At 58.7% G+C, this 14175-nt stretch overlaps 1 protein-coding gene across 1 annotated transcript; it reads left to right on the top strand.

Moving 5' to 3' along the window:
- The first annotated feature begins 709 nt into the window (after nt 1-709).
- Nucleotides 710-13987, top strand: DUSP15 (dual specificity phosphatase 15). Its single transcript, XM_056507825.1, has 16 exons — nt 710-983; nt 1191-1601; nt 3144-3177; nt 5074-5156; nt 5599-5648; nt 6269-6343; nt 6782-6953; nt 7125-7333; nt 10821-11100; nt 11562-11751; nt 11954-12030; nt 12238-12343; nt 12607-12708; nt 12790-13185; nt 13294-13412; nt 13517-13987. Exons 2-16 carry the CDS (start codon nt 1581-1583, stop codon nt 13655-13657), a joined length of 2055 nt encoding a protein of 684 aa, XP_056363800.1. The 5' UTR covers nt 710-983; nt 1191-1580; the 3' UTR covers nt 13658-13987.
- Nucleotides 13988-14175: the final 188 nt, after the last annotated feature.

Here is a 14175-nt window from a genome sequence, read left to right as displayed (position 1 = left end):
GAGGGAACTTAAAAACATCCCATTCCACGGGCAAGAACACCTTCCACGAGACCAGGCTGCTCAAATGCCACGGCTGGTGAGGGCTAAGGCTCCCGGTGGGATCACATCCTGCTCAGCCACTGTGCAGCAGGAGACATTGCCCAGGGCTGTAAGTGTTTATACACTGGAATGGCCTGCCCAGGGAATGGTGGAATCACCCTCCCTGGGGGTGTTTAAGGAAAGACTGGAGTGGCAGCCAGTGCCCTAGCCTGATTGACGAGGTGGTTGGTGCTCAGTCATAGGTTGGACTCCATGATCTCAGAAGTCTTCTCCAACCTAATTAACTTATTATACCTGTAGCACCTAAACCTGCCCATCAATACCAGCCATACTCCCCATATATAGAGGGAGGCGTAGGGAGGGGGAGACTATCCTTGCCCTCACCTGCACACGGAGTGTATAAGGCTTAACATGCTGCCCCGGGGATGTGCAAGAGTTGGGATACAGAGCCGGGAACCCACCGGGAGTCCACCGGGAACCCTCCGGGCACCGCCGTGAGCCGGGCCGCGACCCCCTCCCGCCTCTGAGGGCGCCGGAGCCCGCGCCCGTCCCCATGGCAACCGCGCGGCTGCCCGCCAGGGGGCGCTCTCGGCAGCCGCCTCCCCACACGGCCCCTCAGTCCCGGCCCCGAGCCCCCGCCCTGACCCTGCCCCGAGACCCCCGCCCTGCCCCGGCCCCAGGACCCCCGGCCTGACCCTATCCCGAGCTCCTCGCCCTGCCCCGGCCCCAGGACCCCCGGCCTGACCCTGCCCCGAGCCCCCGGCCTGCCCCGGCCCCGAGACCCCCGGCCTGACCCTCCCTGCGGGCTGGAGCGACAGGCAGTGCTGGGGAGCCCCTCAGCCCTGCTCCCCGCTGGCACTGCCCGTCCTGCGGCTCGGCGAAGTCGCCAGGACACTCCTGCAGCCCGCCGGGCAGGGCAGGGATCCTGCGGCACCTGGCTGCAGGTGGGCTTGGAGCGGGCAGGGGTGGGCTCGGAGCGGGCAGAGCAGGGGGGGTGTGGTGCAGGCAGGGGTGGGCACAGTGCGGGCAGGGCAGCGTTGGGATAGGTATGGTGCATGCAGGGGTGGGCATGCTGCCGGGCGCTTCGCCTGCGCGGCCGCACAGACCTTCCTTGATGGAGCAGGACAAAGGTTTTGTTCTTCTCCCAACAGTGCAGCCTTGTACGGCCGCGGGCAGCGGCGACAGGCAACAGCCAGCGCGGCCCCGTGCTCCCACGCCACAGCGCAGGGGGGGAGTTTCTCCTCCTTTGTCAGCTCCCGGCCAGGCAGCAGCCGGTGCGCGGCAGCGCCGGAGCAGCCGGGGAAGGGCCTCGGCAGGAGCCGCGGAGCACGGCGGCCGCGGTCCCCTCTGCCCCGGCACAGCCACCGGCCCGGCCTCGCCGCGCTGGGAACGAGCAGCGAGCCCCGGGGAACCAAGCTCTTCATGACGGGAACCCGACCAGGCAGCGGGGACGGCAGCTGCGCCCGGGGACGGGGAGGACGGCAGCATTGGGGACAAGGACACCAGCGCCCCGTCCCCACCTCCGGCGCCTGCCGTCGGCCATGGGGAACGGCATGAGCCAGGTAATGGGAGCGCTGGGGCGGCTGCTCTGCAGTTCGGCCCTGGCCGGGCGGCTCGGCCGGTGCCGGAGGCGGGAGACCCTTACCTGGCGGCTGCCTCTGCCATGCTAAGCGGCGTTTCACCTGCCGGCAGCAGGTCCGGCACAGGGCTCGGCTCTTTGTTTGTTTGTTTGTTTGTTTGTTTGTTTGTTGCAGAGCAACACCGGAGGTGAAACAGCCAGGGACACTGCGTTGGGACAGCTGACAGCTGCCCAGAGGGGTAGAGGGCAGGGGTCACAGCGAGTTCCTTCAAGGAAGGGGGGAACTTTTCCCAGCATCTTTAATCCCAAGGAACTAGCACCAGGCACACGCTGGGAGCCCTGAATGACTCCGAGCCTGGTGGTCCCGCACCCCCTGCTCAGCAGGGCTGTGCTGTGCATGGGGCTCGGTATCAGGGGGCAGAGGGGGTGGGCACTATTTTATTTATGTGCTGCCCCTTTTTGTCCTCTGGAGCAGGGTTCTGGGGACAGGCACATGCTGTTTATTCATGGTTCAGTGTCCTGCCCTTGGGAGCTGCCCTTGCTAACTGGTGCTCTCCCACCCGCTCCTCTCAGTGCTGCAGCTGTGAGTTAAAGGCACCCCGTTGATAGGAAATTGATCTAAAATCGCTGGAATCACAAAGAAAAGCCCTTCTTTAAGCTGTCCAATTGAGAGAAACGTTTCGAAATGTGAGCAGTGAGACAAGTGTGGGTCCAGATGTGCTGGTGAAAATCACCTCCACCTGCCCTGGGTACCAAATATTGCTGCAGGGAGAAACTGGCAGAGAAGCAGCTGGATACAGGACTGAACTCACTGCCCAGGCTGTTAGTGAGAGAGAATATAAAATAGCTCTGGATGACAAGGTTTGCAAGGTGTCCTGCTTCTGCATCTGCAGCGCTGTTAACAGAGGCCTTGTCAAGTAATTATCTTTTCATCACAAGAAGTGGAATTTCCCAGAGGATATGAGCTGAAGGCATGGTGTCCAGAGCAATCTGTGCGTGAGCTGTAAGAAATGGGCTTCCTGCAGTGCAGAGTGAGGGGAGCGGAGCTCAGGGCTGAGAGGGGGACAGCTACATCCCCTACAAGATTCTCTGTGCCTGTTGCTTTCCCATCCCTCAAGCAGCAGGGCTCCACAGGTCACAGGTATAGTCCAAGGCTGTACAAAGGTGTATGCAACTTGCTGAGCTCAGGTAATAAACTCCAATGGAGGACTGATTGATGATAAACAAGAGGAGCAATAAAAAAGCTGTGTATGGCTCCCAGTGCCCATGAGAGTGCCAGGTGGCTGCAGGTGCCAGGGCTACATCCAGCTCTACATCCTGAATGCCAGAGCAGTGGCAGCTCTAGGAACACACAGGTCCAGCTGCCCTGGCACTGTTCCCACCCTAGGGTTGGCAATGGTCATATCAATGCTAGAACTTTGCCCCCTCCAACCAAGGTCACTCCTTCCCAACATGGGTCCAAGCACAGTGAGTACCACAGCACAAGGTCACTGCTCACACTGCCACTTCTCCTTGTGTCCCACAGATCCTTCCCGGCCTCTACCTTGGGAACTTCGTTGGTAAGTGGAGCCAACTGCTGCAGAGATGCTCTCCAGCTGGGGAGTGGGGCTTGCTTGAGCTTGTCTCCCTGCCTGCAAATGCTGCCTGACATCCTGCCTGCACCCACCACCCTGCCTGTGCCCACTGCTCTGCCTGCACCCACGGCCTGCTCTGCTCTGTCATCCAATTTGTGTTGGCAGTAGTGGGAGTAAAGACACTGTGGGAAAGTCAAGGCAGGGACCCCTGGCTTTGCATGGTTTCCTTATTTAACAGCTGTCCTGAGCTCTTGGGATACATGGGGAAAGGAGTCAAGGAGGAAATATGGATGCCATGCCAGGAGCAGAGGAGCTGGTAATGCCACATGGGTGCAAGGGAGCAGGACTGGGACACTTCAGGGTAATGCTCTCCAGTTCTGCAGCTATAGAAGAGGACAGAGGGGGCTGCCCACTCTGAGGAGGGAATTTCCCAGAGGCAGAGTCACGCCTTCTCACACCAAGTCACTATTTTAAGGAGTTTTTGTAGTCAGGGGACAGTTAATGACCAAGTGTTGGCATCTGCCATGACAAACCAGCATTTATAAGTACTCCTGCCTCCCTGATGGCTCTTTTCCCACCCTGATTCCTGCTATAAGCACTGTGGAAGTTTAAAACCACTGGTGTGAATTGCTAAGGAAATGTCACTGGAGTGGCAGCCCTGTTCTCCCTGTGCCCTATGGGGCACTTTGGGTTGGGCTGGGTGGGCTGTGGCTTGCTGGGAGCAGAGGGACAAGAGCACTCAGCTGCCAGGGTCATCAGGGGGGTTCCTGTGAGCAGCCTGTGCTATGGGGCCTAGGCCTGATGCCATCCAAACACTCCTCATCACGCTGCCAGGAAATCCAGAGTGACAAGATTCTAGGCCTGAAACATTAAGCTCACAGAGACGTTTCCTCCAACTAGTAGCTTCTCTAGCTCCAGTAAGCCTTGATTGCAGTGTCACCATTTGCTGTCACTGCCTGCTGAGGTGGATGGGAAGGTGGCAGGTGTCTGAGTCCCCACAAGGGTCCCCATTTCGCTTCCCACACAGATCGCAGCTTCCCTGCAGAGCAACTCCCTTAAGACTTGCTTCTATTAAAATTCACTTCACATTAGCACATCCGGGCTGGATTCCTAAGCCAAGGTTTTACACCACGTGAAAGTTTAGAAACCCAAAAGAATGAGATGGGGAAATGTTTCCCCTTCTCTCTGGCCGTGCTTGCTGCATCTGCTGGTTGTGGCACGAAAAGGAGCCACTTGGAAGCTGCTCAGCAAGACAAGCATGCTCCCCTCCCTGTGCAACAACTGCTGTGCTGGACCAGAGGCCAGAATCACACCCAGAATGCTGAAGCATTGGTGAGAGGCAGGGCATTACCCCAAACAGCCAAAGACACCCCATTTCTGTCCACACAGCTCTAGAGAGAAGAGACCAGAGAGCAGCAAGTCCCTGCTCAGATGTTTTCTACAGAAAATCAGAGCTGATGTAAATTGCTGCAGCTCCGCTTCCATAGTTCACAAGATAAAGCATCTCTCCTGCAGCAAATCCCAGTGCTACGTGTGTGTCTGCTCAAGGAGGTCTGGGCAGGACACAGATCTCCCCCCAAAGTGGGGACAAGTACAGGCAGGAGAGACACTACTTGTTGACCCCGAGTGTTTCTGTGCAGGTGCAAACAGTTCAACCAGCATGAGCAGCAAGGAGAAGGGATCAGGGAGAGGCCTCTGTTTTGGGATCATGGGATTGGCATTCCAGGTTTCCATGTCTGCACTGCTGCATGTGGGGGTGGGATGCAGTCGATCTGCTGGAGCAAGGCTCTGTGCGCTGGCTGGCTGTAGAAGCAGTGGGAGCGCTGTGGGAAGAGAAGGGTAGGAAATGAATACATGTTGATGTCCAGTTTTATCTTTCAGATGCCAAAGACCTGGAGCAGCTAAGCCGGAACAAGATCACCCACATTGTTTCAATCCATGAATCTCCCCAGCCCTTGTTGAAGGTAGGGTCCTCCACCAGATGTCACCCTGTAAATTCCTGCGGCTCCTTCCATGCTGCATCTTCCTTCCCCCCCTGAGCATCCCATGGCACATACACCTCTCCCTGGTCACTGATCCCAGAGGAGCTGGATGGCCCCCCAGCATGGGAAACTGGCTGTCTTGTGTCTATAACCCAGCCTTGAACACTGATGGAAAACAATTTTGAGCTCTCCAGACTCCTCTTCTTTCCTATCCCCTCCCACGAGTTACTGGTGTCCCCTTGCCCTGCCCTTCACCCCAGGGAGAGTGTGGCCTCATCCCCATGCAGGGGGGATGCTCTGTGGGGGAAGCAAAACCCTCTAGGCAGCTGTGGGCAAAGAGCAAAGACACTGCCAGCCCCACTTCGATAATGTATGACACTCTGGCTGTAGTGCCTATGGTTCTCCTCTTCCTATTGTCTTCCAGGACATTACCTACCTCCGCATCCCCCTGCCTGACACCCCTGAAGCCAACATGTGAGTACCCTGGGGAGGCTGGGAACGTGCAGGGAGGCAGGAGGGTGACCAGAGGTGAGGGCTCAACTTCTCAAGCCCTCCATGTGCCGTCTCCAACTCCTCAAGCACAACAACCCACAGGCTGGAGATATGATGCCACAGTGCAGGGGACCACCCCTGGACCCCAACAGCATCCCAGTGCAGTGACTGATGTGAGGGTACAAGCCCTGGGGTGAGGTGAGGGGCAGCCACTCTGCAGCACCTATGGAGAGGAGCAGCAAGCAGCCCCCCAGGAAGTGTCTGGAGAGGGGAGAGCACACAAAGGGTGTGAAGCCAGCCAAGGGCACAGGCGTGGCTGGAGATTCAAGCAGCCAGCGTCCCACTGCCCCAGCATGAGTCACACAAGTCACAGGGCAGCCCCGTGCATCCTCAGCACAGTGTCCCCTTCTGTGTCCCCAGCACAGAATGAGCTGGCAAATCCACCTTTCCTTGGGAATAAACAGCAGTGAGCTGCTCAGGTCTCAGCAGTGGCTGGCAGATCCCCTAAAACAACTTAAACATGCAGGGCTGTTCTGCCTGCAGCTAAAAATGCTGTTCCACCCCTGAAATTCTTATTCTGTCTGGTTTATTTTTCCTGCTAGCAAGAGGCACTTCAAGGAATGCATCAGTTTTATCCATCAGTGTCGCCTGCATGGAGGAAATTGCCTCGTCCACTGGTAATGCTTCTTCCTCCCAAGCCCACTGCTCATCAGATACAGCCCCCAGCCCCTCACTTTAACTTCAACCCCTGATCAAAGGCAGCCTGTGCCAGAGGACTCTGTGCCAATGGACCCACCCAGGATCCACCCTTGGCTGTGGCTTGCGCAGCGGGATCCAGGCAGTCCTGGAGCCAGGGCAGCTTTTTGCTGCAGCTGAGTGCAAGGGATGAGTGGGGTTTGGGGCAGGCAGCCAGGCAGTGGCTGCTGCTCCCATTCCCTGTACAGGAGTGGGTATTTATAGGCACTGATGGCCAGGACCTTGGAAGGTCTCAGGCCTGTGGGAGAGCAAGTCCTTGGAGAAGAACTGAAATATCTGAGGCACAGGGGTGGAGGAAGAGACAATCAGGGGTCAGGGTGTGCCACTAATGCCAGCCCTTCTGTGCTTTCTCTTGCCAGCCTCGCTGGCATCTCCCGCAGTACCACTGTGGTTGTTGCCTACGTCATGGTTGTCACGGAGCTGAGCTGCCAGGAGGTGCTGGATGCCATCCGAACCATCCGGCCCGTCGCCAACCCCAACCCCGGCTTCAGGCAGCAGCTGTCTGAGTTCGGCGGCAGTGCAGCCCGCAAGGTGGGACAAGCCTCTGCCACGTGTGCCCTGCTCCGTGGCTGAGCCTGCCATGGGTCTTAGAGCAAGGATGAGTCTTGAGGGGACTCGGTTTCTTCCCTGCTCCCCTTGCTGGCAGGCTTGGACCTGCCCTAGTAAACCAGCACTTTATTTTACTTCTTGCTCCTTCCCCAGGTCCGCAAGCACCTGAAGCAGAGGTATGGGACATCCCCTTTCAATGACGAGGAAGAAATAAAGGCCTTGCTGCCAGTAGGGAGAGAAGGAACGTCCAGGACAGAGGGAGCTGTGCAAGGACTGGTCCCAAGAACCAGAGACATGAGGAGCACAAGTCCCTTCCTGCTGCGTGTGAAGAGGACGTTCTCCTGCATCCCGGCTTGTCTGAAGTGACCCAAGCCAAGGGAGAGCAGTGAGCATCACCCAAAAGCCTGGGAGAGATGAAGGAGATGCAGTACAGTGGGACAGGGAGCACTGGGCAGGGACCTGCACAAAGCCCAGCTCCTTCTTCTCTTCTGGGGTGGGAATGAGCCACTCTCTGTCTGGGCAGGTTTCATGGATTCTGTTGGGCTTTGCAGCACATGCTGGGCTCATCTTCCTCACATCTGGTGTGCTGGGGACACAGGTCTCTGCCCCTGGGTCACTGCAAGCTCCTGCTTGGGGCAGAACACAGAGGGGGGTCTCTTATGCCACAGGCCAGTACCCAGGTGTTGCCAGCAGCAGCTTTAGCACTTGGGTACCCACTGCATGGCCTCAGGGTGCACGGGAGAGCTGGTGCTCCCCTCAGAGCGGTTTTCCCACCAGCAGCACAAGCTCCCAGCATCCAGGTGGCTGCAGAGCAGGGACACACCAGTGTGCCAGCAGGTAATGCCACCACACAGGCTCCCAGGCAAGGGTCCAGCTCCAGACTGGCCAAGCACAAGCCCTGAGCAAACACTGTAGCTTTAGGAGTCCATTGCACCCCATTCCCACCTATCCCAGGGCACAATCTGTAACAGGTGGGAACCAAGCATTTAACCTGGCCAGACCTCACTAGAGCAGAGCCTTAAGCCATTTTGCTTAAAGACTTTCTATGTCCCCAGTAATAAATACCCTTCTCTGTGATCTGACTCTCCTGTGATGGCTGGGTTGAAATGGGGTTGCCAAGGGGGAAGGTTCCAGCATGGGACCAGTCTGGAGCTGCTGCTGGCTACTCTCTGGAGTGGGCTGGGAACATGCATGCCTTGACAGGGCTCACCCTGCTGCCTTGTGGGAAGTTGACAAGGGAGGCCAGAAATTTGAGTGCCAGGGCAGGGCTCTGTGGGGACAAACTCTGCTCCAGGGGAGGTTGGGAGCAGCAGGTGGGAGCTTCCCTGGAGCCTGTTTCACTGTAGCCTCTCTACTCACTGGATCCAGGAGCACCAGGTCCAGGAGTCTGCTGGCTCCAGCTGCTGGGAGTACTGGGAGCCTGGCACCAGCTGAATATCACAAGCCCCAGACCTGTCCCGTTTACACCCTTTCCTGGAGCAAAGTCCCAGGTGGGAAAAATTCTGAGGATGCCCAGTGGGGTCATCAGCATTGTCCCTGTTGGGGCTCAGAGCATGTTTCTGGGGTACCCCTCATCCCTACCCCACTCTCCTAGGGGGCAGGGATCCCTCAGGAGACAAAGCTTCAAGACTAGAGTTCCTTCCTGCTGCCATCATCTGCCTGCTGGGCTGGGTGCTGTCTTGGGGTGACCCAGGCAGACTGGAGCTCCACCCTCTCTGGGTAGATACTGAGCAAACTGAATAACCAGGGGTGCATTGTTCTTCACTGTTCCTGCACCATCTGCCTGCACCATCTGGGGTCCCACTCTCCTCCCAGTTCTTTCCAGGCTCCTCTACCCACTCCCTCACCCCCAGGCCAGGCTCTCAGCACCCTTTAGCCTCTTCAGTACCCAGTGGGGTGGAAGTCCTGCAGCCCAGGACCACGCATCGGGGATGGATGTGTGTCCCATAAGCAACTGCACCTTCCCACACTGGGACATCTTGTACCAAGATGTTTACACCCAGGAATTCCCCTGTTCCCACTGTAAACCCTGGCCCCTCCAGCTCAGCTCCACAGCACAGCAAAATGTATTTATTCTGGCAGATCTGGTTCAAACAGCTTGGAAAAACCCGGGCAAGGGCAGGGTTAGATAGGAGTTAATGTTTGACTGCCTTTTGAAGCTCATTTTGGCATGAAAAGCTTAAGGGTTAAGCAGCTTCACCTTCTCTGGGAAGGGAGAAGCGCGATGAGGAATACAGTGGGGAATCTGGCCCCTGAGCGTCCTTGCTGATGGCCGGGTAATTAGATCCCCGGGGGCCTGCGTCACCAGGCGGCTGCCACAGCACATGAAATCCCCGGCCGGCCGATAAAGCTTATCCCGGCGGGCTGGGCCTGAACAAACGAGCCGGCGGCTGCGATTATCTGCCGGCCTTGGATGTAATCAGTGCAAGCCACTGGGAGGCTGTGCAGAGACTCCTTGCCATAGTTCTGCTTCCCAAGGCAGAAAGGGGAGATGTGGATTCTCTGTCGGTCAGTTCCCAGGCCCTTTTCCCAGAACGTGGCCCCACAGCTCGCCCAGATGGGGGGCACAGGTGGTGCCTCAGCTTTACTTTGCAAGAAAGGGCTCATGGACAGGCTCAATAAGTAGAGAAAACCCCTGCCAGTGGGGCTCGCTCCTACACCGTGTGTGGCCTCATGTGCCCTCTGTGCCACGTGGCTTGTGCCCTGTCCTCACATCCTCTGGGAAAGCCCAGGACTGGGCTCTCTGCCACTGATTATTCATTTGGAGACTTTGCAGCCCCAGTAGCTCTGAGGAACTTCGCTTCTCCTCTCGGCCAGAGGTGACTTTCTCTGACTCAGAGCAGGAATGGAGGCCTGGGGCACTGCAAAAGGAGACTTGGGGGAGGCAGCAGTCAGGCAGAGGAGCAGGGTTTCCCTGCACAATGACATGAGACTTTGCAGCAGTGATGGCGGAACCAACACCAGAGTCAGGGTGGCTCAGCGACCCAGCCTGTGCCCTGCTGGGGGCCAGCGAAAAGCTGGCGCAGGATGTGTCCCACCCCAGACCCGCCAGCCCTTGGCACAGCTCATCCGCCCTTCCCACCCATTTCCCGTTCGACTCTGCATCCAGAGCCCCGCGAGGCAGACGTGAGCATTAAAGCAGAGGAGATATCTGAGAGATGTGGACATGTGACTGTTCACACCACCCTGGAAACCCCGTGCTCTTCCCGCAACTCCCTGCAGCTCCCCACATCCGTGGAGTGAGCAGCTGGTCCCTGGAGCTGGGATGTGTCTGTCTGGGGCCCCAAAGCAGGAAGTAAAGGGAGTAGGGTCCCTTGACCCCTTCGGGCAGCATGTGGGAGACCTGACAGTTTTAGGGGAAGCATTTGGGAGGGCTGCAAGAGAGTTCCGTGTGCCTTCTGATACCTTATCCCCTCTCCCGCGACTGCAGGGTGCCTGCGTTGAGAAATACACCTAGTGCAGGTATCTCGGTATGTAAATTACCAGTGTGAGCTGCACATTGTGTTCTGCGCGGCAGGAAAAGGCTGGAGCCCCAGGCAAGAGGCGGGAATGAGCGCCCACCCTTTGCCTAACAAAGGGCACTGCCCGAGGTGGAGTGCGGGGGGGTCAATCACTCAGTCTCCGCGGGAGCCAATGAACTACGGGAAGAGCCTAAAATCACCACTAGTGTACATGGGTGCACACGTTGTGAGCGTCTGAAACCTCGGGGATGCCTTTTTTGGGGGTCCCACCTGGAGGCACCAGGTCCAGCTCGTCCCATTGCTGTAACCTTCAATTACATCACTATTTCCTGAACACGGATGTCTGACGCTGCTGCGTGGGGAAAAGTGGAGCAGAGAAAATATTTTAAAGGCCCGTCCCCCCACCCCGTCTTGGGGCAGCCAGAACCTGCAGCGTGGAGCAGGAAAAGGAAAGTGAAAGCAAGAGCCGCTTTCAGTTTCGCCGCCGGGCCGCGATGGCGGAGCCGGGGGCGCCCATGCGGCTGAAGGAGTGGCTGATCGCGCAGATCGACAGCGGCCGGTACCCGGGGCTGCGCTGGGAGAACCGGCACCGAACGCTCTTCCGCATCCCCTGGAAGCACGCGTCCAAGCAGGATTACCGGCAGCAGGAGGATGCTGCACTCTTCAAGGTACCCCGGGCTCCCCGCCGTGCCCATGCGGCCCTGGGAGCGTCCCTGCGACTGGCCCCCGGTTCTGTGCGCACTCCCAGGACTCCCCATCGCCCGGGGCCCCCGCTGCCCGAGCGTCTCCACTGCCCAGCTCCGTGCGCACCCCGGAATCGCTCACCCAGCTCCGTGCAGCCGAGCTCCATGTGCACTTCCAGCGCCCTCCATTACCTGATTGTGCGCAGCGCTGGGACTTGGCTCCCTGCACACCCTGGCACACACCGCCCAGCTCCGTGCACACTCCCGGGGCTCCCGGTTGTCCAGCTCCGTGTGCTCCCCTGTGACCCCGCACCACCTAGCTCCCCGCAGTCCCCCAGGACACACAGCCCCGGTTCCCCGCTGCCCCCCCACCCCGGTGGACCCCCTTGGACTGTCAAGTTGAGGTTGTGGCAGACCCCCAGCACAGGGCACCCTCTGTCCCTCAGGCTTGGGCCGTCTACAAGGGAAAGTACCACGAGGGGACGGACAAGGCCGACCCCTCCACCTGGAAGACGCGGCTGCGCTGCGCCCTCAACAAGAGCACCGACTTCCAGGAGGTGCCCGAGCGGAGCCAGCTGGACATCTCCGAGCCTTACAAGGTGTACCAGATCGTGACTGACAGAGCCTGTGATGCAGGTACGTCCCTGCCGTCCCTCCTCTTGTGCCAGATGTGGGGTTGATACCTGAAACATGCCTGTACAAGCCCCGTGTCCACAGACATTACCCTTCCTCCCCCGCTCCTCTTCTTCTCTGGGTGTCCCAGACAGCCAGCTGTCTTCCCCGGGGCTGTTCCTGCCGTTTGCCAGGGGGTTCATCTGTTCTTTCTTGCTCTCTGCAGAGGACAGTGACACACAGTCCCCAGGCAGTGAGGACCAGCAGGTGAGCCTGCCCTGTGCCATCCAGGCAGGGGAGAAGGTGGGACCCTCAAATCCCCCCCTCACCCATCAGTTGCTCCCACACTTGCACACTGCTTGCATTTTGTCCAACGGGGCATCAGAGAGGGTCCCCTCTGCCATGCACTGCCAGACCCAGGCAGGGGATCTGATGGCTTGTGGGGTCCGTTGTAGAGTCAGGATCCCCCGCTGCCAGCTCAGCCCTCACCAAAGCTGCTCCTACCCCCAGGGCAGCACTGCAGGAAGTCCAAAGAAGGAGGAAAGCCAGAAGGACATGCTGGAGAATGCCCACGTGTCTCCACAGCCCCGGCTCTCTGGCCACCCAACTCAGAGAGGTGAGGAGGGTCCCTCTCAGTGGGATGGGGCTGAGGGCAGGGAGTGCACATTTCTACCAGGATCCTGTTCTCCTGTGCTTCTGCAGGCTGAAGACTCTCACCCTGCCCCAGCAAAGCCATGCTCTTTGGGGATATAATGAGTCCCAGTAATGAGCAAACACAGTGGGAAGTGTGGGCCCAGGGGCTTGGGCCAGGAGAGTGCCTGCGAGCCCTTGGGGTTACTGTCCATGTCCTCTTATCACCTCATCTCTGCCCTGGTCCAGGGTGCCTTGTGAGGGGAGTCTTCTATGGCTGGAACCCGACCCATGGCCAGCTTCTTCCCGGACCCCCATCCTACCTCCCTGTGGAGGATGTCAACAATTCAGGTAGGAGCTATGCTGCAGGCAATGCCCTGGGTGGCCCCACCAGCCCAGACTGCCCACGAACTGACCATCCCTTTGCCCCAGACTGCTGGCTCCACATCCGCCTGTACTACTGCGATGTGCTGGTGAAGGAGGTGACCACTCGCACGGCCGAGGGCTGCCGCATCACCACCCGCGCCGTGCTGGCCGACAGCGAGCACCTCTACGGCCCCTCCTGCATGGAGCAGATAAAATTCCCCTCACCACAGGTGCTCAATGGCCATGGCCATGTGGCCTGCATGACCGACGTGCTGGAGAGGCTCTTGCCCCACCTGGAGCGTGGTGTGCTGCTGTGGGTAGCACCTGAGGGGGTCTTCATGAAGCGCCAGTGCCAGGGCAGGGTGTACTGGAATGGGCCACTGGCCCCGCACAAGAACTGGCCCAACAAGCTGGAGAGGGAGAGGACTTACAAGCTGCTGGACACGCAGCAGTACATACAGCGTAAGTCCCTGGGAGGCCTCGCTCCCCTCAGGAAGAGGGGCAGCTTGGTGTGGCTGATGGGGGCTGTCAGGGGGCTGTGTGTCCCCTGACAGGGTTGGTGTCTTGCAGAGGTGCGGGAGTACCTGAGCAATGGGCAGATCATACCACAGTACCAGATCTACCTGTGCTTTGGGGAGGAATACCCCACCAGAGCTGGGCACCCCTTCCAGAAACTCATCATGGCTCACGTGAGTACCCACTGGGGCTGGTGACCCCTGAGCCAGGCACAGGGACCATTACAACGTAGGGACATGGACCTGTAGCAATCCTCTGTCGTCCTGTGCCTCCGCAGGTGGAGCCGGTGTTCGCTCGGGAGCTCTTCCATCATGCTCAGCGCTTGAGGCCGACACTGCTCTTCAATTCTCCCCAGCCCTGTGCCCCTGGCACCTCCAGCCACGTTCTCCGTGTCCTCAAACAGCTCTGCCAGCCCTGAACTGGGTGGGAGAAAAGAGCCCAGTTTCCAAAGTCTCGGAGTGAGAGGCTCTGAGCCCCATGGCCCCACTCCAGCTGCATGTCCCAAGGCAGAGTGCTCAGGGTGCTCAGGGTGCTCAGTGTGCAGGACACAGACAAGGATGTTAGCTGGGGTGAGCAGGTGCAGCTGCCTCTGTGATTGCTGTATTTATTCACCAGGAGTCCCACAGGTGGGATTTGTTGTGTGCCTATTCAGCAAGCCAGGGCAGACCTGGCTCTGTCCTTGAACCTTGTGCTGCCAGGACTCACTGTTGCAAACCTAGGAAATAAAGATTGTGTTTTCGTATCAGTATTGGGGGCTGGCTCTGGTGTGGGGGGCTGGTGCTGATCTGAGCAGAGCATGGGTGGCTGGAGAAGCTGAGTCCAGACAGAGCCTCATATGGGCAAAGCAGCTCAGCCCCAGCCACAGGGAAAGGGTGTGAGACAACCCCCTGCCCCAATGTTGGCTCCAGACCCGTGCTGCCCCTGGTCTCAGGCCGT

This window comes from Oenanthe melanoleuca, chromosome 20 (genome assembly GCF_029582105.1).
Source record: "Oenanthe melanoleuca isolate GR-GAL-2019-014 chromosome 20, OMel1.0, whole genome shotgun sequence".
NCBI classification, from domain to species: domain Eukaryota; kingdom Metazoa; phylum Chordata; class Aves; order Passeriformes; family Muscicapidae; genus Oenanthe; species Oenanthe melanoleuca.
Note: the sequence above shows the minus strand (reverse complement) of the source record. Positions and strands in the feature narration are given on the sequence as shown.